The sequence below is a fragment of the Drosophila simulans genome, chromosome 2L, assembly GCF_016746395.2.
Source record: "Drosophila simulans strain w501 chromosome 2L, Prin_Dsim_3.1, whole genome shotgun sequence".
Classification (NCBI taxonomy): Eukaryota; Metazoa; Arthropoda; class Insecta; order Diptera; family Drosophilidae; genus Drosophila; species Drosophila simulans.
Window position 1 is genome coordinate 13,792,914 of NC_052520.2, and position 27,054 is coordinate 13,819,967.

The window sequence follows — 27,054 nt, forward strand, 5'->3', positions numbered from 1 at the left end:
GTGCTAGAGTGCATATATATGCTTTCGGCTAGTTCAAAATAAAGTTCGAAAAAAATATTTAGAAAATTACCCAACTGAGGTATAAACAAGTCGCAACACTTAAAGATTTTGACTTACATGTATTCAATCCTCTCATAAACAAACTGAACCAAATTCCTCTCATCTTAGCCTATGCATCGAATATAGCTGCTTTTCTGATAAGACAAAACAAATTAATTCTGTTTCAGTGGCGAAAAAAATTAGTAGAATTTTAGCTGGCAATTTGTGAACATCTAAAAAATAGAAACAAGCAGTGCGCGCACTCAAGATGTGGTTCCGAGACTTGGGCATTCGTCTAAGTGTTTTCCACCTGATGGTGTGTCTGCCCAGTATTTACACAAATGTGCCAAGCTATGCGGATCGGTACAACAGAAGGCCTGTGTTCCAGGATCCAGGAGTGGGAACATATGGCCGCGGATACATGGAAAACAGACAGTTGTCTTATAATCGACCTGGACCAGCCAACTTTCAAGATCCTAGAAATGTGGAGATGCAGCCGAAACGACGAGAGTATCTCATTCGATCACACGAAACGCAATCCGATAGGGGGCAACACAAATGCCGCATTTGGGTGCCGTAAGTATGTCAGATACACTGAAAATAACGTTGAAGTATATATTTATTTATTTTTTTTTTTTTAAATAAATAGTAGAATATATTTTTGATAATCCGAAATATATATACATATAAGCTTTCCCCTGGGAACACAGTATCGCAATTCTTATCTATACTCCTAGAGTAAAACTTTGAATTGAATCATAGACTGGAAATTTTAAGAAATGTGGAGAACTAGATTATAATATCTTTGTTTCCAACATTCGAGCAGCCCCGATACGGTGGAAAAGTACCCATACCCCAGTGTCATCCAGACGGATCAGGCCAACCGGCTGTCCCTGATCGAGGTCTGCTGCACCGGATACTCGGCCAGTCGACTGATGGGCGTGACCGTGTGCCGGGCGCAATGTGGCTGCCAGAACGGAAGCTGCAAGATTCCGGGGGAGTGCGAGTGCTATGATGGCTTTGTGCGTAACGACAACGGTGACTGTGTGTTTGCCTGCCCGCTGGGCTGCCAAAATGGTCAGTGCTATTTGGACGGCAGCTGCCAGTGTGATCCGGGCTACAAGCTGGACGAGACGCGACGCTTCTGCCGCCCGATCTGCAGCAGTGGCTGTGGCAACAGTCCGCGGCACAACTGCACCGAACCGGAGGTCTGTGGCTGCTCCAAGGGCTATCAGCTGACCGACGACGGATGCCAGCCCGTCTGCGAGCCGGACTGTGGAATCGGCGGACTCTGCAAGGACAACAACCAGTGCGACTGCGCACCTGGTTACAATCTGAGGGATGGCGTCTGCCAGGCCGATTGCTATCAGTAAGCTGCAAACTTCGTGCTGGGAATACCAGACTAATGGCAATCTTTATTCTGTGCAGGAAGTGCAACAATGGCGTGTGTGTCAGCCGAAACCGATGTCTATGCGATCCGGGATACACCTACCATGAGCAATCAACCATGTGCGTTCCAGTATAGACATTTTTACTAAAGAATTGATTTTTAATTCGAAATACCCTGGGCTTGGTCGGTATGAAAACCAAAACCGAGATTGTGTTACGCTTTATCCAAAAGCTATACCCCTTATCTTACAAAATAAATTTAAATGGCTAGATAATATCGCATTGAAAACATGTCGAATAGCTGAGATTGTTTGGTTCCGTATCGCTTAAAAGGAACAAATGTTTCTGTTTTTCAATTCTCTCTTATCCGGTACAATTTGAAATAAAACATTTGAAGCACTTGCCGGAAAAAAATGAGTCATGTTTATTTCTAGTATTTGAAGACTCGTGTCAAAAATTGTATAAATGTATACAAATTTGTTTGAAAGTTATGATTTAAATCCTTTTAGTTAGATAATATTATTTATTAATATTATTAAAATATACAGTACTTTCAAAGGGCTTGCATTGCTCTTTCACAGAATATGAACCATGATGGCGTCGAATGCAGTATATTAGAGCTACTAAAATAACCAAGGATATTGCAGTGCCAAAAATACAGAATATTAAAGTTTTTCGATTTGGAGTCTCATTGTCCTTTGAAATTTCTGTTGTCGTGGAAAAGTTCCCTGTTGAACTTTCGGTAAAGTCTGAAGTCTCTGTACTTTCTTCAGTAGATGTATCCGAAGTAGATTGCGTCTCACTTGGGGTTGAATCTGTTGTCATTAAGCTAGTTGAGGTTGAATCTGTTGTCATTGTAGTAGTTGGAGATGGACGGGTGCTCCGAAGAAGATGATCCTAAAAAAAATTATGATTATTCTTGGTTTTTAAAATAAAATTTTAATAAAATACTTTTAGAACTGTAATATTTATACACATTTGTATATCATTTGCATGTGCAATTTGACCCTTTGTCATGAGTATTGAAAGTTATTGATTTTAAAAAATTACGTACATGTTTCGGATTTGTGTGAGGAGCAGGTTCAGAATGGTATCCAAAGGAACTGCTAAAAGTGAACAGTGCCAGGCAAACGAATGTCAGTTGAAAATTATGCATACTAATGACTTATGACTTATTAGTGTGAACCGCTCCGCCCAGTGCCAAAAAATGAACTAAACTTTAAAGTTTCGCTTGCCTTCTGCGGAGCGAGATTAGTACCCATTATATGCTATAAGGCTTACGGGTATATCCAATTAGGAGGAAATACGTAACCAGTATTTTTATTTTGAATTTAATTGGTTTTATACAAGTGAAAAGTTTAATTGATGTATTATTGTACCATTATTTGTTACTTTTTTATAAAGAAAGATAAGTAAGTACAGTGTTTAAATTCACTTTAAAACTTTAAGCTTGTCGAGTTCATTCTAAGAATTTATTGAGTGGTATGTTTTGGTTGAGTTAAAACCATCTTTTTACTGCTAAAAAGTATGAGGATAAAAAATCAGTTGATCTCAGTCATTTTATTAGTCCGAAAACGTTTTATATGTATGTATGTATGCTTAAAAGGCCTCCACTGATTTGTAGCTAGTGTGACTCAATCTCTTTTCTGTGTTATTTTTAAACGTTTCCTGTAATTAATGAAAAAAAGTTAACACAAAAATATTATCAGAATAATTTTAAAAAGAATAATTTCACAAATAGCTTAGATCATAAAAAGTTTTTCCTCATAAAAAAGAATTGTGATGTGATTGTCCAAACTTAAAACACCAAACGAAAGTTATTGAAAACCAAAGGGGTTTGTATACCAATACTTTAACGATTTTATCAGTTTTTAAAACGAAGGTTCCGGTTTTTTTCATTGTAGTGTTTTTGTGAAAAGTTATACAATTTTGTTGATTAATATATGTGTACATTTATGTACTAATTGTGTTTAATAGCCCATTACAAGAACTGTGCCTTCACGACAGCTATATAAAGCTTCTCCGTGAGGAATGATTTAGCACTCAGAAACTCTGTATGGGAATAGGTATATGACACTGAAAAAGGAAACGCTGATACGACTGGATGGTATCAGCATTTTCTTTTCCAGTAGTCGTAAAGTATTCGTAAAAATCTTCTTAACCATAACCCTTAGATATAATATAAATCTTGTACTTGTAAAGTATCCTCTTTTGATGAAACGTAAGTAGTCAACTTTAAGTAAGCACAAATGACTTTTGCTGATATTTATAGTGAGTCCAGCTTTCCGTAACTAAATGGTCCAGATATTCTATTAAATTCGAGAACATTACCAACAAATAATTGAGTTATACGTAGATGTTGGATTTCAAACGGTATGGAATGACAAGATACATTAATCGACACATGGTCTGAGGTGCTCAGTTCGAAAGGCACTGTTGTGTATTTATTGTAGGTGAGCTTCCTGTGGGACACTTACATGTTGATATTTTACTGATAGTAATTTAACAATTTTACAACCGATTTTGAAAGGATAATTTTGTGTGGATTAAAACTATTCAAAATCACATTCATAGATGGCTTGTTCGGCTTCGAAATTTTGTCTGGAGGTAGAACGTCGATAGTACTTCGTGCCAATGATTGTGGCGGCCACACCAAGGATCATTCCAGCGCAGGAGCCTATGATAATCATAAACTTGGCGGACGATTCAGTTCGGTCAGGAATCCGCACCTCGGCTTCTGATCTTGCTCTCTTCGCTGGCAAAATATGACAGACGTAACGCGAATTCTCCCCGCTGTAATCCGCGTCACTATCCTCTTGGCACACCAGCTGACCACTCGATAAATCGCAATGGCAATTGTCCAAATTGAGGCACGGCTTGTCCTGGGGGTCGGCGCAGATCTTAGCACACTTGGCCGTATTGAAAGTACCCATCCCATCGTATTCAATCCAGCACATGCAACCGGCAGTGCAATTTAAGTGGGGAACCTCGCTGGTTGGTGTCTGAATTTCAGCCTCTGCAGTTGATGTTTGGAACTCCGCAGTTGTGGTGCTGTATTCATGGGAGTCCGTCGTGGTTTGTAACTCGCATACTCCGTTGATATTCGCATAGCCCACGCTGCACTCGCACACATTCGGTGCCACACAGTCTCCGAATTGGCAGTCTTCGCAGACCGGCTGACACATAGAAGTGACAGGATTTGTGCTATTGGGCTGATAGCCCCCGTGGCATATACAAATATTGGGTGCCATACATTCTCCGTTGCTGCAGCCACTGTCGCAAATCGGATCGCATTCGTGATGGGAGTTGTCCTTGAAGCGATAACCCGGATCGCAGGTACAGGTTTCTGGGCTGGTGCACTTGCCATGAACACAGTTTAGGCTGCATTGTGGCTCACAAACTTGATTGGGACCCATTTGATAGCCAATACTGCAAACACACGTCTCCGGTGCAAAGCAAAAGCCGTTGGTACATCCTTTGCTGCACTTGGGTTTGCACTCCTGGTCCGCCCCCGACGACTCAAAGCCCGGAAGGCACTCACATTGGTTGGGCGCCACGCAGTGTTCGGAATCCGAGCAGTTTTCGCAATGCGGCTGGCAGAGATCATTTCTCATTACGTAACCCGGCTTGCAGACACAAACGCCGGGACTCAAGCATAATCCGTTCTCCGGGCAAGTGGAGCACACGGGTTGGCAATTGGTGCCACCGTCGTCACCCGTATATCCATTTTCACACTCGCACACACCTGGCCTCACACATCGGCTGTTTTGGCCACAATTCTTCTGGCAAATGGGCGAGCAATTGCCATTTGAATCGTCCTCGTATCCATCTAGACAGGTGCAAACTTGTGGCTCCTGGCATCGAGCGTTTTCCGCACACTCGGGTGAACAAACTGGATGGCAGGCGGTGCCGTTTCCCAGTTTCTCATACCCAGGTTCACATTCGCATTGCCCGGGCTCCGAGCAAAAGCTATGGTGTCCACATTCCTCTTCGCAAACAGGAAGGCAATTGTCGCTGGGAGAAGTTCGACTGTAGCCATTTAGGCAGCTACAGACTCCGGGGCGATCGCAAAACTCGTTTTTACCACATTCCGTTGGGCAAACGGGATGGCAGTCTAAACCGCTGTAGCCCGTGTTGCAACTGCAAGTATTGGGGGACGAGCAGAATCCATGTTGAGGACACTGTTGACTGCAGACAGGTTTGCAGTTATCAACTGATCCTTCGTAGCCTTCGCAGCATCTGGGTCTCATTACAGTCATGTAGGCAGTCTAGAGAACGAGAGAAATAACCTCATTAAAGTAAAATTTAACTACACAATTACCGAAGCTGTAAATCATATAAATTACTAATTCGAATTACCTCATCTTCATAGACATATTGATGCCTGTACTTAGTAACCCAACCATGAAAGTATGAATGCTGTTGAAACGGAACCAATTTACTTTTAAGAACCCTTTGGTTATACGGAACTCTTTCCGGATGACTGCAAACATTTAGGCCACGCAGTAGAATGGCGAAACTTGTGACAAAGGACAATGCCAGGCACACAAAATGCAGTGAAAATGCAGTGAAATCCATGAGTAATGCGAGTCAATTTGTTCCCTTAAGTATATATATTCACTATCTTAAGCAACCAGTCTGTCCGATGAATTAAACAGAACTGGACCCTCAATTTATGTGATTTTCTTTTCTCTTGGATTTTTAATGAATTCCAGATAACGAGCATACTATATCTTTGTTAGCTTTGTACAGAGGAATCTTTTAGTATTTTATACATATTTTTATATGTGTGACTCTGTTCCCCATTTATCTTTTACTCAAAGATTTGTATTTACCTCTTCGTCTGTATAATACTCCGTGCGGTATTTTGTCTGCCAACCACTCCACCAAGATCTATGCTGGTATGGAATCACTTTACTCCTTTCGACATATTTCTTGTGAGTAATCACGTGCGGACGGCTACAAACATTTAACCACATGGGTTGAATGAAGTCGACGAGTAGCATTAAAAACACCAGACACACCCAAAGACATTGGATGTGTGGCATTATGGAAATAGCAGAAATCTGGTGAAACTCAACTTTGATATCTCTGTAAATGAGTTCGACACAACGTTTCAAATTCAACTGAGCTGCCAATGAAAATTTATATATTTCATGTTGCTCCAAGTTCAGCTACATCCGTTGAGGATTCGATAATCTAGACCTATACATATAAGCCGCTTGGGATTATCTGGGCATTTGTGTATCCTAATATTGCAAGCAAAATATGTAATCCAGAAGCAAAAGCTAAATCATTTGCTTCAATTACTGTATATATTTCCTCAGCCACTCAAATATGCCCTAAGTTATTGGAGATACTTATATATTGATACTAACTTGTTAATTTCATTGCGGCTAGTCGAGTTGCAACATCAAATGTTATTGCTTTTTTTACAAAGAACAAGACCGTAAATAAATAATAATTGCTTGATATGACGATTGACTGCCTACAATAATGATTAGCTCTTATCATTTATATGTTAGCACTGTTTGTGGTGAAAGTGTGAGTAGTTTACTCTCCCAGAGCACTCAGGTATCTCGGTGATCCACACTGTTGAACACAATACCTCTCTCAATTTCAATGAGCAGCTACAAATAGAGCAGAGTATCTGGTTCCACAACAGACGCCATTTAGAACTCTTCGCGCGTGGACGCAGATTTTAGTGCGATCGAAAATGGTTCTGATTACTTTGACCCTCGTTTCGTTGGCGGTTGGCCTGCTGTATGCCGTGCTGGTATGGAACTACGACTATTGGAGGAAACGGGGCGTTCCTGGTCCCGAGCCAAAGCTATTTTGCGGAAACTATCCAAACATGTTTACTTTGAAGCGGCATGCGATCTACGATCTTGATGATATTTACAGGTGAGTTATCCCAGCTAGAAAGGCTATGTTAACTACCAAAAATCAATGGATTAAATCATCAGCTATTTCACAAAGAAACCAAGACCCATGCTTGAAACGCATTTAAAAAATTACGCTTTACTTGAATTTAATGCGATTATTTTATTCAGGCAGTATAAGAACAAGTACGATGCTGTGGGCATTTTTGGCAGCCGCTCCCCACAGCTGCTGGTGATCAATCCCGAGCTGGCACGTCGAGTCTTTGTGTCCAACTTCAAGAACTTCCACGACAATGAGATCGCCAAGAACATTGACGAGAAAACCGACTTCATTTTCGCCAACAATCCGTTCTCGTTAACCGGCGAAAAGTGGAAAACTCGAAGGGCGGACGTAACGCCTGGTCTTACGATGGGACGGGTGAGGCAGTGCATCCAGTGGCAAGCCCGAAAAGTACTGATCCAACCAATATACATAATTACAGATAAAGACAGTCTATCCGGTGACAAACAAGGTGTGCCAGAAGTTGACCGAGTGGGTGGAGAAGCAATTGCGTTTGGGTTCTAAAGACGGCATCGATGCCAAGCACGTAAGATTCTATCTATACTATTTATTGTACGTATTATATGAAACCAAACCTGTTTTTTGCTACTTTACCTTCCACAGATGAGTCTCTGCTTCACAACAGAGATGGTCACCGATTGTGTTTTGGGCCTGGGCGCTGAAAGCTTTTCGGATAAGCCCACACCCATAATGTCGAAAATCAAGGATCTCTTCAACCAGCCCTGGACCTTTGTGCTGTTCTTTATACTGACTAGTACCTTCCCATCGCTAAGTCATTTGATTAAGCTACGCTTCGTGCCAATGGATGTGGAACGCTTCTTCGTCGACCTGATGGGCAGTGCGGTAGAGGCACGTCGTGCCCAGTTGGCGGCGGGAAAGCAGTTCGAGCGGTCCGACTTCCTGGACTACATCTTGCAACTGGGGGAGAAGCGCAACCTGGACAATCGCCAGTTGCTGGCCTATTCCATGACCTTCCTGCTCGACGGATTCGAAACGACGGCCACGGTCTTGGCTCACATACTGCTCAATCTGGGTCGTAATAAGGAGGCACAGAAGCTTCTGCGAGAGGAGATTCGTTCCCATCTGCAGGATGGCACCATTGCCTTTGAAAAGCTTAACGAATTGCCATACCTGGACGCTTGTGTGCAGGGTAAAATAAATAACTTTTCAAGCTGCAGTTATTGTTTTTAACCGTATTTTCCCATTTATTTTACAGAAACCATCCGGCTCTTCCCGCCCGGATTTATGTCGAATAAACTGTGCACCGAATCCATCGAGATACCCAACAAGGAAGGTCCCAACTTCGTCGTGGAGAAGGGCACCACTGTGGTTGTGCCTCACTACTGCTTCATGCTGGATGAGGAATTCTTTCCCAATCCCCAGTCCTTCCAGCCCGAGCGATTCATGGAGCCAGATGCTGCAAAAACATTCAGGGAACGGGGTGTCTTCATGGCATTCGGCGAAGGACCGCGTGTGTGCATAGGTTAGTAAACTATCTTTCTACTGTAACATTACAAAATCATAGTGCCTACTGCAGATTCTGATAATTGAAAGTACTCACTACAATTGAGCTTTGAATTTATTATTATTATAATTATAACATTTTATTAATTTCCTTTTCAGGAATGCGATTTGCGACGGTCCAGATTAAGGCTGCTATTGTGGAACTGATATCAAAGTTCAATGTCAAGATCAATGGCAAAACCCGCAGAGACAATGATTATGATCCCGGCCAAATTATCACTGGTCTGCGTGGGGGCATTTGGCTAGACCTTGAAAAGCTTTAGAGATTCAATTACTTAATAACTCCCCTCCACACGATGGAAACTGATGTGGAAATTGAGTGGCGCAGTTCCCCAGTCTATTTTTACAGAATATTTGATATGTACATCCAGTGGTTCACTCAAGCTCGCAATTGGCTGACTTTGTTATTGTTTTTCGTGTATGTGTATACTTGTGTTGTTTTCTATATTAAATATATTTCGTATATAATATTGCGTATAATTGTGTGTTTGTGGCATATATATAAGGCTGACATAGTAACAACAACTTGATATTGGGGTAATTGTATTATATTAATATTTATCACATTTTAATTATACATGATTTTCTTCATATGAGTTATATGGTTAGTTGACATTTAGTTTAGCACAGGGATGCTAAGTAGTTTTTCTACCTGTGGTTTATTGACCAGATACAAATCTTTTTATTTTATATACTATCGTTGGGTTTTATCAGAAGCTGCCACCAACCAATATTGATTCGAAATTGAAAACCAGAGATGATAACGATAGGCAAATCCAGAGCTATTTATTTGGTAAATTCAATGTTAAGGATCTGAATGCGAGTGGACTGCACTTGGACCCGTATCGCAATCTCTGGGGCTATTGTTCTGCCTGCAATTGGGTTCATTAAACACATATGAGCTTAACGCGTGGGTATCTGTCCCACATGAAAGACGATAGAGAGAGGAAAATAATACGTTTAAATGATAAGCGCTTAAGTCCCGAGATACTTACCCATGGCATCCATGGGAAGTCAATTGGTGATCATTTGTCGAGCGTAACTTAAACCGAACAGTTGATCGAAGTCGTTTAGTCGAGGATCATAATAGGATTTTAATTTAAAAATGCTTCCTCTCTTCTTGGTTTTACTGATCGGCCTTCAGGTGCAGGGCTGTGTGAAACAAGCTCAGTGAGTAGAAGCGTTCAAATTTTGAATTCTTTTAATTTCAATTTTCCGGCTCGGAACTCAAGGGTGGTTAAAATGCGTGGAACCTTGGTAACAATGCGTAAGCACCAGAACTCACCAAACTGCACCACAAATTGTGGGCCCCTGGTGGGAAGAACCAGAACTGAGGTGAGCTATACCTCAACATTTGACCAACTTAAGGCACGGTAATTTTCCGATTTTTCCTTAGACTTACTTGGGTTTTACGGATGTTTGCTGCGACGGCTATATACGCGATGAAAATAAGTAAGAACTCTTAGAAATGCAACAATCTAAGGAATACGTGCTAGTTCCTCCTTTTCTTGTTTTCGCAGCGAGTGTGTGCCGCAGTGCAATGATTGTGGAGCCTCGGGAAAATGCCTTTTGCCCAACGTGTGTTTGTGTGGAAAAGGCTATGTAAGTCGTAAGGATCACGGTCACTGTGAGCCGGAGTGCAGTGAGTCCTGCGTGAATGGAAAATGTGTGGCACCGGATGAGTGTGAATGCCTTTCCGGCCATCGATTCGTCAATGGCTCTCAAACGGCATGTGAGCCAATTTGTGTGGAGGACTGTGCCAATGGTCGTTGTCTAGAGACGGGAAAATGCCTGTGCAACAACGGCTATCAGCGGGATGAAAAGCTTAAGAAATGTGTGCCCATCTGCCAGGATGCCTGCTATCATGGCGACTGTGTGGCGCCCAACGAGTGTCGCTGTCATCCCGGTCATGAGCAGCGCTTGGGAGTGCCGTGGATTTGCGATCCGATCTGCTCGAGCGGCTGCGCCAACGGCTATTGCCAGGGTGCCGAGGTGTGCGCCTGCAAGATGGGCTATGCCCACAAGGATAACACCCTCGCCTCAGGCTGTGAGCCTGTGTGCAATCCGCCCTGCGCGAATGGCACTTGCATCTCACCCGGCCACTGCGCCTGCCCCGAAGGTCACGTATTCGCCGAGGGATCGCGTCACGAGTGTGTTCCCAGCTGCCGTTCCGGCTGCGAGAATGGATATTGTAGTGCTCCTGGTCGCTGTGAGTGCCACGAGGGATTCGAGAAGACATCGCCGCACCGCTGTTCGCCCACATGTCAACCGGGCTGTGGCCGGAACTCCCGCTGCGCCGCTCCAGACACGTGTGCCTGCGATATCGGCTACGTCTTCGTCAACGGCAGCACCACCGAGTGTGAGCCCTTCTGTCCCAGGAACTGCCGGAATGGTATCTGCAGTAGTCCAGGCGTCTGCACATGCTTGGAAGGTTTTCAGGTGGGTAATGAAACTATATTCCTAGCTTATAATCCCACGACCTTAAGAGACGACAAGGACTCAACGGTTCCTTCACGGTATTTCATCTCCATTTCTTATTGAAATGGCGATATATTAATTAATTGTGCTTGCAATATATTAAAACTAATTTTTACATAATCCTTTTTTTTACAGGCCCTTCTCTCGTTCTACTGCATACCAGTTTGCTCGAAAACCTGCATTCATGGCAGTTGTGTGGCGCCCAACGAGTGTCGCTGCTTCACCGGCTACCGACCAAATCCCAGTCTAGGAGCGAATGTCTGCGAGCCCATTTGCAGCCAGGGATGTGTGCACGGAAATTGCATCGCCCCAGAGATCTGTCAATGTGATCTGGGCTTTGTCAAACGATGGGCCACTGGGACCTGTGAGCCGCACTGCCCACAGAAGTGCGTGAACAGCCATTGCTTGGGATCGGGAGTGTGTCGCTGCTACGAGGGATACAAGCTGAGGCCGGGATCCACGTCCATCTGTGATCCGGAGTGCCAGCCAGGATGCAGGAATGGAACCTGCGTAGAGCCCAACAGCTGTGCCTGCTTCGCTGGCTACGAAGACACCAAGGTGCCGTACGAGTGTGTGCCCTCCTGCCGTCCGAGATGCGAGAATGGGCGATGCTCCTCTCCAGGACACTGTGAATGCGATCCCGGCCATTTGGTTACCAACTCCAGTGAACCGAACTCATGTCGCCCCCAGTGCCAGGAGCAGTGCATCAATGCCGAGTGCGTAGCGCCGGAGAAGTGCGCCTGCCTACCTCGTTACCGATTTTTGCCCGGTAGCAGCACCGAGTGCGAACCGATTTGCTCGAAAGGATGCCTTTCTGGGCAGGAATGCGTTGCACCAGACACCTGTGCGGGTTTTGAATCCCTAATTAGTCCGACCACTGGCAAACACCTGGCATTCCATTGGTCCATGTTTGTTCTAGCAATTTTGCTCTGCCTGGCTCTGGTAATGATTCCCCTGCTGTTGCTCAGGGAAATGCAGCGACGACGTCGTGGTGGCGACAAGCAAAGTTCCCGGCTAATCGAGAATCCTTCGTATGGAGTTGTGCAGGCAAACAGCGAGGATACGAACAGTGAGTTGGGCATTGGACTGGGGGATTAACCAAGCTCATTTTAGAGACACCCGATAGATCTGTTTTTCAAATCCCCTAGAGCAAATAGGAACTATCAAATGGTTAAGACGGGAAAATGCTGTTGGTTGTCTGTGGAAATATTTTAATTTCAATGTTTATGGCTTGGTTTCCTTTACAATCTTCTCGTTCGATTAAGTTTTACACTGAAGGATGCTTGGCATCGAAAATAATACACACGTATATAAATATATATATATATATAGTTAAGCTAAACATGTATGGTTTAAAGTTAAAAACATAATCTACCGTAATAAATTAGGTAATACTTAATATTCATTGTCAGCTTCAGTTTCTCAAAGTGTTGTTCATATACCAGATCTGGTTCACTAAAGGTATTTATCTAAACAAAAATTCATACAATTCTATGTCGTTGCACAAAACATAAAAAACAAATTTTTATATTTTAAAATGTAACAATAATTTGAGAAACTGAAGTGGTGGCTGATCCTTTCAACGTTGTTATCCTTTTGGCTTGTGTGTTGATATAATGGGATCCGGATCTTCGGTTGTTCTTACTTAACAAATTGGCTACTTAATGCTACAAATACATTATATTTTGTATATGCCTAATGCGAATTTTATTAATTTGTGTCTTACTTAGCCTAAGTGCCAACCCAATCGAACAGCCCTCATCACCTCCCCAGCCCACCCCATATACAATCTATGAACACAGTCAGCTTTCGTCCTGTTCCCCATTACTTTTACAGAAAGGTCTCCCGGTTGGCCCCACCCAATCTTGGCCAGCGCCAGTCCCACCATCATAGTGGTGCGTCGTTGGGATCGGGAGGTGGCTTTGCCGGCTGCAGGACCACCGGTGGTGGAGAGGTGGCAGCGGTAGTTGGAGCTATAAGGAAGCCACTGGACGCCCCAGGAAGTGGCATGCCTAGAAAACTGGCTACTCCGGTGTTGGCCGAGTCCCCATCTTCCATGACGACAGAACTGTCGGCAGCCGAGGGTATGGTGGGCAGGAAACGCACTCCCAGGCGGGGTGGTGAGGAGTCCTCTTCCTCCTGGACTGCTTCCTGGCGGACCAATCGTGGTTTCACTGCATCCAACTGGGCCTTCCCGTTGTGGGCTGTACAAAGGAAAGGTGTTTCTACATATATGTTAAATATTTGGGTCTGGTACTTACCTATGATCGAGGGCAGGGGTGTGCTGCTGCCGGCACTTGACCGGGATAACCGGAAGGTGGAGGTGCTGGCGGTGGTGGCCGAGGCGGAGGAGTCATTGCGCGAGCTGGACAAGTTCGAGTCCTGCGACGTTTTCCGCGTGATCAACCAGGCGGAGTGTCGTCTGCGCCCATTACCGTGCGGATGAGCATGTGGCTCCAGCATCTTCAGCGGCATGCTGCAGTTACCCGGTGGCACAGGTGCTGAGGATGGTGGACCATGTCGCCAGCTGGAGGATCTTGAGCTGCAGAAGTTCTCGCTGGAAATTGAACTGGCCCGATTCTGGCGCTGCTGACGCAGTTCAGCAAACTGATACTGATACGGATTTGCGGCTGCGGCAGTATAGGCTCTCTGGCGTCGCTGTTGCGGTTGCCGTCGCTGTTTGCGACGCTTTCGGCTCTCCCCGCAGCAGAAGGTTCTCAATCTTTGCCACAAGCTCGGCGTCTGCTCCATTTTATGCCAGTTGGGCATTTCGCTGGGCAGCATCCGTAGACATCGACAGCCTGGCGGATGTGCCACCGCTGCAGCGGGCAAGAGTGGTGGCGGGAGTTCACCCCTCTTGGTTCTTGCCACTGCACCACGTCCACCCGGACCGCCACCTCCCACAACGCGGGATTCCTCGAAATGTTTGCACAACATCACACAGTCCTTCTTGAACTGCTTGGTCATTATGGCGTAAAGAAAGGGATTGCAGCAGCTATTCAAAGGCAGCACAAATACCGTAAAGATCTTGGCCTGCTCCAGGGAAATCAGTTGCAGGCCAAAGATGGCAGTGATGGAGAAGAAGGCGATAGGTGACCAGCAAAGGAAGTCCGTAAAGACCAACAGAGCCATTCGCTTGGCAATTCGCGAATCATTCGTATTCCATGCCTGGCTGCCCCTTATGGCCCAGTACATCTTCAGGTAGCAACCCATCAGAGTGAGAAAAGCGCATCCGTTGATGAACATCAGTGAGATTACATAGGTCAAACTGGCCGGTCCCGTGGTGGTCTCGAATGGCAGACACACGGCAAACTTCCTGTAGTCCGAAACACCCAGCAGAGGCATCAAAGCCATGATCAGGGCAAAAACCCATCCTACACTCATTATATATCCCGCCTGCTTCAAGGAGAGCCTCTTGTTCAGGTGAATGGCATGAGTGATGGCGTAATTGCGCTCCAAGGTGATCACAGCCAACGTGTAAACGGACAATTCTGAGCTGAGTACGGCCAGAAAACCGGACAATTGGCAGAGCACGGACATCTGCCAAGGAATGGCAAACATGCGAAATTCGCCCAACGTCGCTGCATCCACAATGGCCAGGATACCCAGGTAAATGCCCATGAAGAAGTCGGCCGCGGCCAGATTACAGACTAAAAATCGGGGCACATCCATCTTAGATCGCGAGCAGAGCAGCACAAACACCACCGTTCCATTGCCCAGGAGGGACAACAGAAAAACCACCCACACTCCGCAGCGCAGAGTCCACCAATCGAAGAGATCGGCGCAGGGCAGAAAAGGTCCTGGCATTGGCAGGCACTGCACCGAACCCGGCTGAAAGTCCTCTGTGGACATACCAGAGAATAGTCCAGTGCCAAAGCCGTATCCAGTGGCAGGACCACTCACATCGTGCTCCTCGAAGTACTCTTCCATGTAGCTGGTGGCGATTTGGCCTCCCGTTTGCGTTTGCAACTGTTCCTCGTTGAAGTTAATGGCCGTCTCCCAAGGATCGTGCATGGAAGCACCCAACTGCTTGCTGAGGTTATCTGGGGAGTTAGAAAAATTAATATAATATCACACTAGACATTAAGGCTTAACTTACGCATTTGTGGCCAGATATTCATCATGCTGTTGTTCCACAAAGTCATATCAAACTCCGCATCCGAGGGAAAGAGTACAGCCTCCTGGACCTGGGAGGTTTTCTTCTGGGAGGACATGGCCACCAGTGGGAGAAACGCGCAGCAGTGGTAGGCATAAGAGAGTATAAGAGTTTGGATTCTGGGAAAGGTGTCAGGTGGTGGAAACTCCCTAAGTTTTGGATTGTTAAAGGTCTTTAAGTGTAGCAAAGCGCGCAGTCCCGATTCGGGCAACTCTGGAAAAATATTGTTGCCCAAGTTGAGATCCTCGAGGGCTGTGAAACCGGAGAAGGCTTCCTTGTGTATGTACGAGATCTCGTTGCCCTCCAGGTCACTGTGAATAAAACGAAACGAATTTTTCTTTATTTTCTGCATATATATTTCGGTTTAGATTAACCCACAGAAGTTGGAGCTTCGGAATGCCCTGGAAGGCATCTTGTGGCAGTGCCTTGATTCGATTGTAGGAGAGCAACAGATCGTGCAATTGTTTCAATCCATTGAAGGGCTTTCCCTGAATCTTTTCAATTTGATTGCTCGATAGATCTCTGGTTGAAAAATATTTGTATTATATACTCAAATCTATTTATTAATGTGGAACTTACAACAGCCTTAAGTCTCTGCAGCTACTTAAATTTGGGATGCGTTTTAGGGAATTGGTTTTTAGTTCTCTGCAGATAGTGTTATTACCATGTGATTACAAACTAATCATAATCTTATAGGTTTCAAAACTCACAAACTCTTCAGTCTTGGCGTTTGGCGGCATAGATTCGCTGGCACCTCCTGAATGCCGGCACGATCCAGTTTCAGTATCTCCAGCGCATGGCATGCCTCAAGTTCGGGAAACGAGCGCAAAGTTCGCACATCCGATAAAATCCTGAAAAAGCGAGAGCTTTAACTTAGCTGACACTCCCGGATATTGAGATACTCACAGCTTCCGCAACTTGGACATCCCCCGAAACGCCCCTGCCGAAATCGTGGACAGAGGATTGGCCCTCATGTCCAGCATTTGCATGCTCCTGGGCAGTTCCGTGTCGTTTATCCAGCGCAATCGATTGCTGGTGATGGAACTGGAGGGTCGAGGTTGAGGTTGCGAGGTCGAGAGATCGAGAGGAGGGGTGGCAGAAGTTTAATAAAAACGTTTATCCAATGCCAAGAAAAGTATCTTTCGGAATACACACTGCTGGCAAGTGGCACTCGGATGCAGCTGCATTTAAAAGTCAAGTTTTGCAAACAAGCCAACAAAGCCAAAAATAAACTGTGACAAGAGCATACTTTTGGGCGCTCATATTGTTAACGTCTTTTTGTGTTTCTTGGCCAACATTTAGGGGGGAATGAAACTTCATGGTGCTGAGAGTGCAGTTCACCTATAAAGGCGTGTATTCAATTCCCCGACACGAACACTTAAATGTTCAAAGCACTCAAATTAAGTTGCATTTGGATTGCTTTTCGTCAGAATATCTGGCAAAGATCTATTTGTTTATCTAGTCTACTTTGTTGCAGCGACTTGGCTTAGCTCCCATTCTTTTTCAAATGGAGTCAACAGAACGCAGAAGCTCTTAATCCTTTTAAATTTAATTTTTTGTTTGTGCCACATTCCTTCCAACCGCACACACATGACGGCAAAGTGGAGGGACTTGGATTTTCTGCTCGTACACTCGTACAAATTTATTTAGCCGCTTAATTCCCCAATCATGGATGCACTGGCTCTGGAGATGCAGCACAGCGTGGCTTTTATCGCAACATTTAACATGCTCATAATTATCCTGTTTACCAGAAATTGAATTTCCTTGGGGAGTTCTCGGTCCATACCATCGCAAACGATGTCAGTATTGCAATGACAGTCTGGATGTGGCTGCTTTGCTTCTTTCGGAGTTTGAAGTCAAGGAATCGGTCGTGTGACAAAAACAAACTGCAACTTGCAGTTCACGATTCGTGGTTGGCAGGATATGGAATAGAATCGAGCCGGCTGCGACTGGATATGGCCATAAATTGGACAAGTAATGATGCGTTATGATTTTCGGTTTCCGCCTGTTTGCCGCCCCACAAAGTGGGAAATGTCGTGGCAAGTCAACAACACCAGAGTGTGGCAGTTGCAAGTGCTCCCCACCCTCTACTTTAAGCTAATATGGACCAAGCACCTGTGCTTTCTTGTTCATCTGATATACTTACAGCTCCTGCAGTTGCGACAATTTGCTGAGTCCCTCGGGCAGGCTGCTTATTAAATTATCGTCCAGTTCCCTGCAAAGGGAGAATATAGTGTATAGTTTGGAAGCTGCTTTGAAATACTATTCTTGATTTCGATTATAGAAATTGAGTTGCAAATTTTGCTCTCGCATTTATTTTCCAAAGAAATCACAGCCATTTGCATGACTTTGTTTGGGGGTCAGTTTTCCTACGTGACATCACGTAGCTCCAAGCGGTGGGTTTTCCATTTCCGATGGGGTGACTCCTGGTAGCAAATGCAAATTTATGCGTGAGCATAAAGTTTGCGAGTATTTTTCAACAAACTGCATTGATTTCAATTATTTATCATATTATTTAGGAACTTCAAAAACCTTGAACAGCATTGCTTAATAGACAAATTGGACTGATTATGCTTAAGTAAACAAGTTATTAATGGCTAAAATTTATTGGATGGAATTGGCTTAAAAAAATCACTTAATAAGCTTTAAGTCTATAAAAACAAATTAAAGTGATGCAGTAAATGTGTAGTCGATTGAGGCCACAAAACAGCGAACAAATACTTAAAAACAAGTAAAATGTTCATTAATTTCCAGCTTTTTTATCTCTTAAATGTAATGGTGTTATTTCATTGTTATAGTTTTTTAATTGCCATGCAGAAGTGAAAAACAAAAGCTTAAATGAGTAATTTTTTTTTTATCAGTTTTAAATAAACTTTACAACGCGACTGTTGACCTATTTTTTGTTCAACTTCTTTAACCATATGCCAAATGGTGCTGAGAACAACAGATGCTTTCGCCACCAACTTTCAATCTCATTTTCCAACACATTTTCCCCCGCAGATGACCCACTCTAACTCCACTTTCGGTGGGCGTGACTGTGTTTCCATAAATCTAGAAGCAAACGGCACTATGCACACGGAATATTTTCCTCATTCTCGGCGAATGGTTAGATTTACGCATTGCACGGGGAGAAGTTTTTCACTTTCACTTGATGCATTCCTCGCAAGGTTGGCCACGCCCCCACCTTAGTCCCGTGCGACAAAGTGAATGGGACTCTGCCAGCCACAACATAAATTTGCATATTTGTCTGTGGGTCTGTGGAATACATGTGGGTGGCTAAGGAGCCGAAGGAAGCGGTTTTCTTTTATGCGCCCACGGAAAAGCGTGCAGCGGAAAAGCCAAAAATTTGCGGTAAACAGCAGCGCAGAACGTCAACGCTGGCGACGACAATTTAAGCTGTCGGAACCCAAGCGATCCGAACTGAACCCAGCGTAGTAGGGGGGAAAATAAAGAAAAGCCAAAAGTTTTCCACGCTCTGGCTGTAAAATTGAAATTTATTCGAGCCATGGCCGCAAAACGGATAAACACCATTTCCACTTGCCACTTCTGCTCGCTTGAGGTATCATCGCGTTTTCTGTACATTTTCCTGACAGTTTTAATGGGCTAAATCTGGCTGATTTGGCTGATTCAAATATGATAATTATAAGTATACCCTAGCTTATGTGTCAGACTATGGTTAATAAACTAGGGTTTGGCGTTTAGCATGCTTCAAAATGCTGCTCAGATACCGAAATAAAAGTTACAGGGTATTCATTCGCTCATCTTCAGGCGTGAAGAAACCCATTTTTCTATTTGATATCAATTGCAGTTTTGTGGCTCCTCTTGGTGTCAGTGTGTTTATGTCATGTGCCTTTGGCTCATGTGTGTGTGTTTGCGTTTCCTGCATAAAGTTCTTAAAGTATTCGAAGTTATTTCGGACGCTTCTTGCTACTTACAAAACTTTTAAGGCGGTTAAATTTTTAAGAGCTCCCGCGGAGATTTTCATGATTTGATTTCGCTTCAGCAAACTGCAAAATGAGAAGAAATAAATGCTGAAACTTATGCACATGAATGTGGCTACCAGGAGACTCCAATTACTTACAGCACGATCAAGTTTGGCATTCGCGGAAAGTCCTCGTCGTTTATTATTGTCAACAAATTGCTGCCCAAATTGCTGTCGATGGTTCAAGTGGAAGCAGAAGACAGAAATTATGAGCAATCGCATGGTTTTATGATCCCCTAACTTTCATTTTTTGTGGCTCGAGTAAGTTTATAGATTAAAAATGGTAATATACTTGGGTTGAGAACGGTTACGGGTTCAATGTTCGATGAAAACATGCACATAAAATTATTATTATTGGCTGTGGTAAATTTGATAGGGGATTTAGGTGAAGTATTAAATCAATTGTATTTCGTATTAAATAATTTGCTTTATGTATCTGAGTAATTGTTTGGTTGTAAGCCATAAATTAGTAATAATGTGAATATGGAGTTTAGACAAACCCGATTTCGTTTCCCTGCACATAAATTGTGTGACAAAATAATTATCCTAATTGGATTGCTTAAATTAACACAAAACCTTTTACCAGAGTGCATGCCAAAACATAGAACCACATGCTATACATAATGCGCTCGTAGCAATTGGGATTAAGGAATCAAAAGGTAACACATTTGGCCAATTCACTTGGTTACTAATTTTCGTAGCATGCAGGACGTTAATTAGTTTAAAAACTCTCGAATCGAGGCAAGTCAAAGGGCTCACAGTGCTTCTAGGGTTCTGAGTCCGGCCAAGGCATTCGTGGGAATGCGATAGAAGAGATTGCCCTCCAATCGCAAGGTGCGCAGTTTCTGCAGGTGGCCCAGACAATCGCCATCCAGACTGACCAGGGCGTTGCCATTCAGCTGTCTGTGTGGGTTTTTATTCATTTTTTTTTTTTGTAACCATTGCAAAAATATCCAAATAAAAGGGGGAAAAACAGCAGAGAAAAGCGGAAAATATGAGAAAATAGCGTGTAATTGCTCGGCAAGTGCATGTGCGTGTGGCAGTGTGTTTGCCCCGAAAAACAAACAAATTCATCCGGCTGAGAAGTCCTCGCTGCGCTCCGACATCTCCTCTCGGCGATATTCCCAACTTAATTGCAGTGCTTAAAAGCAAACATCAACGTCCCACGAACTCTCACACTCACGCACACACACATACAGAGATAGATCGCGGTCTGTGTTTATTATTTTAAACATTTTTCTTTGCATACTTACAGGCTGGTCAGCTGAGCAAGTCCTTGGAACGACTGCGGTGGCAAGGACTTGAGGCCACAGTTCTGCAGGCTCAATCGTTTCAGTTTGGCCAGGCCATAGAATGCATTGGGATCCATATTAATGATGCTATTGTCGGACAAAGTTCTGCAAATAAACCTTCCCTTGGTCAACAGATAATACGTATATAACCGCATAAAGTCAAACTAAAGTCGAGTGTCGTCGACTAAAGTGCAGGAAATTGCAAGGATAGCAAAGTCGGTAGTAATTAATCGTGCCAACTCGCTGAAATATACAGCGTAATCAAGTAATTTATATTACCAAGGGTCAGGACCCAAAACCAGGAGTGGGGCAGCTGCGGTTTGGTCCGGATTGGGTCGTATGTTGACCGCTGTGATATTTTCCTTTTTTTTTTGTATGGAATCGCTGTGAAATTGAATAATGAGTTGCCATGCCCGGAGGTGGCAACTTTGACTGTTCAAAATGACGAAAGTTTTTATATTGTTGTCATATTTCTACACTTTCGCTGCAGTCCAGCACAGATTAAAATGGGGAAGTTTTGTGGTTTCTAAAATAAACCAAGGGAGCTGGGTTTTTCATTGTTTTTACTACAGCTTAATTTGGGATGGGCAGGATAATCTGGGCCATGAATGAAATTGGTGAATTTATCATTAATTAAAGGGGCCATAAAACTGCGGAGCTACATTTTTACATCAATCTGGACTTATACTCACAGCTCCTCCAGATTGGGTGCCATAAAAAATGAGTTCGCCTCCAATTTGGTTAAGTTGTTGTTACCCAAATCTCTGTTGGTGAAATGAATGACAGAAGGAAAACAATAAACAAATTAATAACTGTATCGCTGCCAACATTTCATCTATCAATAAGGCAAAGAGAAAACATTTGCCATTGTCATGAATTGAGAACGAGGCTTAAATGATAGCTGCGATGGGGGAAAACCTCTGTGGGCCATCAATCAAACTGAAAATGGCATAAAAACATATTGCACTAACCCAGGACCTTTGCACAGCGGAAAATGGCGTAAAAATGATGATAAACCGCCTTCAGGTATTTTGTTTTTTTTTTTTTGGGAAATGCTCCCCTTGCCAAGCGAAACTCTTGCCAAAATCCAAAGATTCCCCCGTTTAAAGTGAGTGTAGGAACTGCGATTCGATTGATTTTAATGGCTTATGACTAGTGTCCCTGAGCGATGCGTTAATTAATAAATTATTTTTTTTATTTATGGACCGTTCGACTTGGCCATTAATCAGTTGAAACTTTGGCTTAGCCAAAAGCGGTGCCCAACTCCTTTGAGAGAGCCCGTCGGCGGCAAGAAAACGTGACTCACATACGTGAGCAATGGCTGCGATGACGACGCGACGGTGACGATGATTGCGAAATGCTGCACAACGTGGCGTATGTGTAATTAGATTAAACCGCATGCCAAAATCGTCCGAAACCGAATCGGACCGAAGACTGCGAAATTGACTTGTAATTATGCGATTTGCGGAATTTCAGCAGCGAGAAATGGTTCAATACCTCGTGCTGAGCGGGCTTAATCGCTTAATAAGGCGAAGTTTTCGATTTATTAATCGCGTAATTAAGCAGCTATTGTGGATAGGATACACCTTATTTAATATGTATTGTTATTGGGCAAAGAAATCAAACATGTGCTTGAAATAAAAAGAGTAGGTGAGCATTTGATTTAGACCCTTTTGCTCATTTTAATCAAGTTTAAATGTAACATTTTTTATTGTTACTTTGAAAGTTTAGAACAGCTGTTAAATATCTTCAGTTTGAAACATAATCTTGGAACTCTGAAATTATTATTTAGATAGTGAAGTATAATTTGCATTTATGAATATAACCCTGTCGAAATTCAAATTTTCTGTGCGCATACATTTAAAAATCTCCCTTTTTCCACAACATGAATAATTTCACTGTCTTCTGCAACATTAATATCATTATTATTATCGTTAAAATAATATTTAACTATTATGTAGCAATGAATGAATGTTAAATGTAATTTGCATACATTTTAGAAAACAATTTAAATCTGTTGAATGTAGTATAGGAAGTATACTCACAGGACGACAACCTCGCTGGGAAGGTTGACGGGCACGGCCAGGATCCCTATGCCTCGACAGCTGAGCCGCAGGACCTCCACGCTGCCGGTGCAGTGGCAATGCTTCTGCAGCCACCGCTCACAAATGGAGTGCAAAGTCCGCTTGCCTGCGATGACGTCCATGGAGGTGGAGGCGGTGGAGAGCTGACTGCCGTGGTACTCCTGCAAGGACTTCTCGTACAGGATCTGGGCCTCCTTCTCCGGATCGGCCGATGGCAGCATCACGTTCTCTCTGATGCCCGTGGGCGTGGCAGTGGCTGATTTCGAGGTTCTATTCACGGTAATTTGGCTAAGTTGTTGGACGGTTTGTGGATTTTGCTGCTGCTGCTGCAGATGTTGCAGGCGGACATATGGCTCTTGCTCCTGGCTATTTTGCATGGCCGGAGCGGGATTTTCTTTGGTTTCATCATGGCCCATTGCCGATGGCGGCAGCAGGAGCAGCTGCAGAAGCAGTTGCAGCAGCAGTGGGCAGAGCGCCAGGCGCCAGCTCCACCGGCAACGTGCTGCCATCGTCGCTGTCGCTGTCGTCGCTTTTGTTGATTGATGCTGTCAAGCATTTGTCATTTGATGACAGTTTTGTGTGCGATTCGTTTCTCGCTCATGATTCTCGGCTGCCGTTGCGGTTCCTTAAACTCAGCTCACTCACTTCTCTGCCGCAGTTCGAATTTATTTCATTCACTTTGCATTCACTTTCCGCTTCAGTTGCACTTTATTGTTTTTTTTTTTCTCTTATGTATGTACGTATATATTGCACGACGGCAAATGGCATTCACTGTGATTGCTGCCGTTTTATACGCTCAATGTGGCTCAAATGCAGCGAATTCTCGGGTTATCGGGGTGATTGATGCTGTCTAAGGGGATGCGATAATGAGGTGTCAGTCAGGGTTCGTAATTTATTATAATTTTTGTTATATGGGCTCTTGATGGTTTGCGGCTAATGCATGCCATTATCCCCAGCAGCACATTATGCTATTAACGTTTTAATGATTATTATCTATTTATGGCAATATTAATTTAAATTGTATGCAACATTTTATAATTAGCTATATTTTGAAGCAAAAAGGTGGATTCTCTTGTCCAGTGCCACAAACTTTTGTCACATTACCCTCATCATGCCGGTACAAAAGAAAGTTTTTCACCCACGCTTAACCCGAATTCATAACGTACAAAATTAGCCAACGGCCCATCAAACACTTCATCCAAACAATGGACCTAAATCACTAGAGATGGCCCAAACCGGTGGACACAGGACCGAGCCTTGTTCCTGTCAGAAACAAAAGGCTAAGGGAAGAGCACACACTCGCACACACAAACCTGATGAATGACAAATTTGACACAGAATGTTTCCGGCCGAATCGTGGGCCACGACCCATTTTTCACCACTATGACCAAGTCATAATTAATGAGTCTGTTGACAGTTTTAGATTTGCGATGGGCTGCAAAGTGTCGACGAATCGCTTTTTTTTCGCATACTCGTATGTGCGCCCAACAACTAAATGAATCTTAACTTCACGTTCAGCGCGCCCCAAATGCCAGTATGATGAGTTCAGTGCAGGATGAGGAAGGACAAAAATATGTCCAAAAATAAAAGAGATTCCCAGCACGAGCCACCTCCGCCTCCGCCGCGAATTCGCTCACACTTTTGCCGGATGATTTATGGCATGTTTATGTTCCACTGACCTCGCAACTAGCAACCGAAAACAGCAACAACTGAGCGGATAGTTGGGCACCTCGGAAAAGTGGCCCGTGGATAAGGAAAAAAATAAGAAAAAATACAGAGCCAGTACTTGGCAATGACGACTGTAAGATACCTTCCCTTATATACTACTTTGGCACAGGAAATATATATAAAAATTATACCTTTAATTAAAACACGAATTTTGGCAATATATTCCATTATCTCAAAGGAAAAACCAAAAGGCTAAGTGACAAATCCAAAATGAAACCAAATTCAATCTAACATTTTTTTTGGATTTATTGAATATATGTATATACCCATTTAATATACCCACTTATAATCTTCTTGTTAAGGTATTAAATAGCACTAACCATACCGCCAGCGATGACGACGAATGATTTCAATTGGCTCTAATCGAATCTGTGGGGTATTTTATGGCCCATTTTCATTCATGAATAATAATCGTTTCGCTTCCCTCGCCTTTACTAATTGTAAACAAACAGCGATTGTTATTTATTTACTATGAATATCGATTATAGACACTGGGTTATTTAGTATCTTTTATTCGAATTTGAAAGAGTTTGTGCAGGTAGGCGACAAGGTGATGAAAATGACTATGTAAACTTTGAGAAGTGAAATAAAGTGGTTTATAAAGGAAAAATGTAATCTCTTAACTAAAGTATAAATGGTTATACTTTCCCCTAGCAACACATTCTCGCGGTGAAATTTCAACCCTAGCCAATCGGAAACTTTAAGCCATCTGCAAGCGAATGGAAAATTCAAATATTTACATCCCAAGTTGGGTGTGAAGAAAATGAAAAAGGTAAAGCAAGGCAAAACAAAATAAAATAAGTGGAAACAAAATCAAAACCAAAAGGCAGACAAATGCAAACACACGTTTTCCGGATTGGGATTGTTTGGCTGAAAATTGGCGGACTGATTAAATCTTATTTCGAAACACCGAAGAAGGTTGGCAAACTTGTTTGTTTGCTTGTGAATGAATAACCTGCGAAAGGACCTGGTTTTCTCATGACTTAATTTACATAAATGGAAATATGGCTACTAAGCTTGATAAGTTTAACATAAATTTTCTAGGAAAGCATTGAGCTTATGTACATTTATGTATTGCTTTAAGTTTTCCGATATCTCATCTCGTCTAAGTCAAGCCCCGACTTCTATGCTTTTGGACGGGTCTTAATTAACTAATTATATTGCTATTAGCCGCCTGGCTGATTAGTTGACATTGACTGGATATTGTGACAGATCAATCTCAGTGTTTATCACATAATCGTTAAAGCGGTTTATCGTATTTATCGCCGAGCCATGCAAATGGTTCGCAGTTGAACGATTGCCAAGTCAATCGATTCGGTATATTGCGGATTTAATTGTCACACGATTTTGTTGTGACTGTGACTTTAATTGATATATGGTCAGTTGGCACATAGTCACCGCGAGTGTTTTTTTCGGATTTCCACGCACTTCAATGCCAATCCGTGGACAACCCACATAACTCCGCAGAAGGCTTCAAAAATCCATGAAAATCTCATAAATTTTTGCATTCACAGCGATTAATTACAAGAACCCAGACACTGACACGCCCCAAAAAAGCGATCCGTGGATGCGAGTGTGTGAGTGTGAGTGTGAATGTGAGTATGTCGGTGGGAAATATGAAAAATATGAAACCCGATATGGCAAAAGTTTAATTTTCTTGCTGTGAATTGATTTTGACATGGAGTAAATTTATATTTCCCCAAAAACCGAGCGCCGGCATTCTCTCAGCCGGAGATGCAAACCTGTGCGGCATGATTGAATCAATTTCAGCTCACTTGATATGTAAAAGAAATCAATAGTCACTCGAACGTGAGTGCGTTTTTCGAATATATCGCGGCTTGTGTGTTTTTTTTTTTTTTAACTACAAGTGCACCTCACCAAATACAAAACTGGATTTTCAACGCGAAATGCAACTTCAATTTGCCGCTGTTTTGTGTTGCGTTGCTGCTGTTGCATTTATGCTGTTTTTACACTGACCTTGATTCATTGTGGGATATTTTCGATTTTTTGTTGCTTTTGGCTTTTTCGCGCTCGACTTTATTAATGACAGCTGTTGCATAATTTATTTAATTTTTTGGCGCGCTCGAATCTGTTTTAAGAGAAAAATAATTAAATGTGATTTCTGTTTAAGGTGAAAATCAATTTTCTACTCAATCGCCAAAGGAGAAAAACTCAGCTGATGAGTATGAAATTTAACTAATTAAATAGTTGAATTATATGGCATAAGGTTTTTATTTATATCTCACAAACTTGAGGCAATGCTACGAGAATATCTTTTCTAAATTATGGCTTTCTTATAAATCACCAATTGATATGTTAAAAATGTTAATAATTAATCCAAATATTATTATAAACATTTAGCCCCAAAGTCTGACAATAAATGTTTAAGCATACAGAACTGTGGATCTTCCATCAGACCTGCCAAACAATTATCAATAT

General features: G+C 43.0%; 6 protein-coding genes across 9 annotated transcripts; 3 read left to right on the plus strand and 3 right to left on the minus strand.

Annotated features, from left to right (window-relative positions):
* The first annotated feature begins 227 nt into the window (after positions 1-227).
* Positions 228-1,703, plus strand: LOC120284822 (tenascin). Its single transcript, XM_039294219.2, has 3 exons — positions 228-615; positions 866-1,408; positions 1,468-1,703. The coding sequence occupies exons 1-3, from the start codon at positions 308-310 to the stop codon at positions 1,562-1,564; spliced, it is 948 nt and encodes a 315-aa protein (XP_039150153.1). The 5' UTR covers positions 228-307; the 3' UTR covers positions 1,565-1,703.
* A 125-nt stretch (positions 1,704-1,828) lies between these two features.
* On the minus strand, positions 1,829-2,840 carry LOC6732289. The gene is made up of 2 exons (XM_002079382.4): positions 2,483-2,840; positions 1,829-2,325 (listed from the first exon to the last, which is right to left on the minus strand). Exons 1-2 carry the CDS (start codon positions 2,582-2,584, stop codon positions 1,948-1,950), a joined length of 480 nt encoding a protein of 159 aa, XP_002079418.1. The 5' UTR covers positions 2,585-2,840; the 3' UTR covers positions 1,829-1,947.
* Positions 2,236-6,561, minus strand: LOC6732290 (protein draper). 4 transcript variants are annotated; one of them, XR_001599968.3, is made up of 3 exons: positions 5,788-6,085; positions 3,906-5,696; positions 2,236-2,325 (listed from the first exon to the last, which is right to left on the minus strand). XR_001599968.3 is itself a non-coding variant. In XM_016178287.3 (2 exons), exons 1-2 carry the CDS (start codon positions 6,474-6,476, stop codon positions 3,981-3,983), a joined length of 1,929 nt encoding a protein of 642 aa, XP_016024953.1. In that variant the 5' UTR covers positions 6,477-6,561; the 3' UTR covers positions 3,839-3,980. The 4 variants fall into 4 exon arrangements, 2 of the variants coding, with proteins under 2 accessions (XP_016024953.1, XP_016024954.1); XR_001599967.3 differs by lacking the exon at positions 2,236-2,325 and adding an exon at positions 2,970-3,096; XM_016178287.3 differs by lacking the exons at positions 2,236-2,325; positions 5,788-6,085 and adding an exon at positions 6,264-6,561 and having other exon boundaries at positions 3,839-5,696.
* A 513-nt stretch (positions 6,562-7,074) lies between these two features.
* LOC6732291 (probable cytochrome P450 28a5) lies at positions 7,075-9,375 on the plus strand. Its single transcript, XM_002079384.4, has 6 exons — positions 7,075-7,332; positions 7,482-7,728; positions 7,793-7,897; positions 7,975-8,521; positions 8,588-8,854; positions 8,995-9,375. Exons 1-6 carry the CDS (start codon positions 7,145-7,147, stop codon positions 9,156-9,158), a joined length of 1,518 nt encoding a protein of 505 aa, XP_002079420.1. The 5' UTR covers positions 7,075-7,144; the 3' UTR covers positions 9,159-9,375.
* A 538-nt stretch (positions 9,376-9,913) lies between these two features.
* On the plus strand, positions 9,914-12,822 carry LOC120285371 (multiple epidermal growth factor-like domains protein 10). The gene is made up of 5 exons (XM_039298070.2): positions 9,914-10,065; positions 10,128-10,230; positions 10,292-10,347; positions 10,416-11,334; positions 11,509-12,822. The coding sequence occupies exons 1-5, from the start codon at positions 10,001-10,003 to the stop codon at positions 12,469-12,471; spliced, it is 2,106 nt and encodes a 701-aa protein (XP_039154004.1). The 5' UTR covers positions 9,914-10,000; the 3' UTR covers positions 12,472-12,822.
* Positions 12,823-13,189: 367 nt separating this feature from the next.
* Positions 13,190-26,845, minus strand: LOC6732293 (leucine-rich repeat-containing G-protein coupled receptor 5). Its single transcript, XM_016178285.3, has 14 exons — positions 22,849-26,845; positions 21,496-21,567; positions 20,765-20,908; positions 20,271-20,414; positions 19,611-19,682; positions 19,465-19,536; positions 17,676-17,744; positions 16,436-16,573; positions 16,240-16,380; positions 16,109-16,174; positions 15,908-16,051; positions 15,473-15,840; positions 13,635-15,416; positions 13,190-13,577 (listed from the first exon to the last, which is right to left on the minus strand). The coding sequence occupies exons 1-14, from the start codon at positions 23,394-23,396 to the stop codon at positions 13,261-13,263; spliced, it is 4,077 nt and encodes a 1,358-aa protein (XP_016024955.1). The 5' UTR covers positions 23,397-26,845; the 3' UTR covers positions 13,190-13,260.
* Between the last annotated feature and the right edge of the window lie 209 nt (positions 26,846-27,054).

Excerpts from the sequence above, each read along its gene's own strand:
- LOC6732289 (XM_002079382.4), bottom strand. The coding sequence starts at position 2,584 with ATGCATAATTTTCAACTGACATTCGTTTGCCTGGCACTGTTCACTTTT. Across the intron at positions 2,326-2,482 it reads CTCACACAAATCCGAAACAT|GATCATCTTCTTCGGAGCAC; the intron begins GTACGTAATTTT and ends AATTTTTTTTAG.
- LOC6732291 (XM_002079384.4), top strand. The coding sequence starts at position 7,145 with ATGGTTCTGATTACTTTGACCCTCGTTTCGTTGGCGGTTGGCCTGCTG. Across the intron at positions 7,898-7,974 it reads ACGGCATCGATGCCAAGCAC|ATGAGTCTCTGCTTCACAAC; the intron begins GTAAGATTCTAT and ends TACCTTCCACAG. Across the intron at positions 8,855-8,994 it reads AGGACCGCGTGTGTGCATAG|GAATGCGATTTGCGACGGTC; the intron begins GTTAGTAAACTA and ends TTTCCTTTTCAG.
- LOC120284822 (XM_039294219.2), top strand. The coding sequence starts at position 308 with ATGTGGTTCCGAGACTTGGGCATTCGTCTAAGTGTTTTCCACCTGATG. Across the intron at positions 616-865 it reads AAATGCCGCATTTGGGTGCC|CCCCGATACGGTGGAAAAGT; the intron begins GTAAGTATGTCA and ends ACATTCGAGCAG. Across the intron at positions 1,409-1,467 it reads TGCCAGGCCGATTGCTATCA|GAAGTGCAACAATGGCGTGT; the intron begins GTAAGCTGCAAA and ends TATTCTGTGCAG.
- LOC6732290 (XM_016178288.3), bottom strand. The coding sequence starts at position 6,006 with ATGGATTTCACTGCATTTTCACTGCATTTTGTGTGCCTGGCATTGTCC. Across the intron at positions 5,697-5,787 it reads AATATGTCTATGAAGATGAG|ACTGCCTACATGACTGTAAT; the intron begins GTAATTCGAATT and ends CTCGTTCTCTAG.
- LOC120285371 (XM_039298070.2), top strand. The coding sequence starts at position 10,001 with ATGCTTCCTCTCTTCTTGGTTTTACTGATCGGCCTTCAGGTGCAGGGC. Across the intron at positions 10,066-10,127 it reads GGCTGTGTGAAACAAGCTCA|GGTGGTTAAAATGCGTGGAA; the intron begins GTGAGTAGAAGC and ends TCGGAACTCAAG. Across the intron at positions 10,348-10,415 it reads TATATACGCGATGAAAATAA|CGAGTGTGTGCCGCAGTGCA; the intron begins GTAAGAACTCTT and ends TTGTTTTCGCAG.
- LOC6732293 (XM_016178285.3), bottom strand. The coding sequence starts at position 23,396 with ATGGCAGCACGTTGCCGGTGGAGCTGGCGCCTGGCGCTCTGCCCACTG. Across the intron at positions 20,415-20,764 it reads CTTGCTCAGCTGACCAGCCT|ACAGCTGAATGGCAACGCCC; the intron begins GTAAGTATGCAA and ends AAACCCACACAG. Across the intron at positions 13,578-13,634 it reads ACCCCTGCCCTCGATCATAG|CCCACAACGGGAAGGCCCAG; the intron begins GTAAGTACCAGA and ends TCCTTTGTACAG.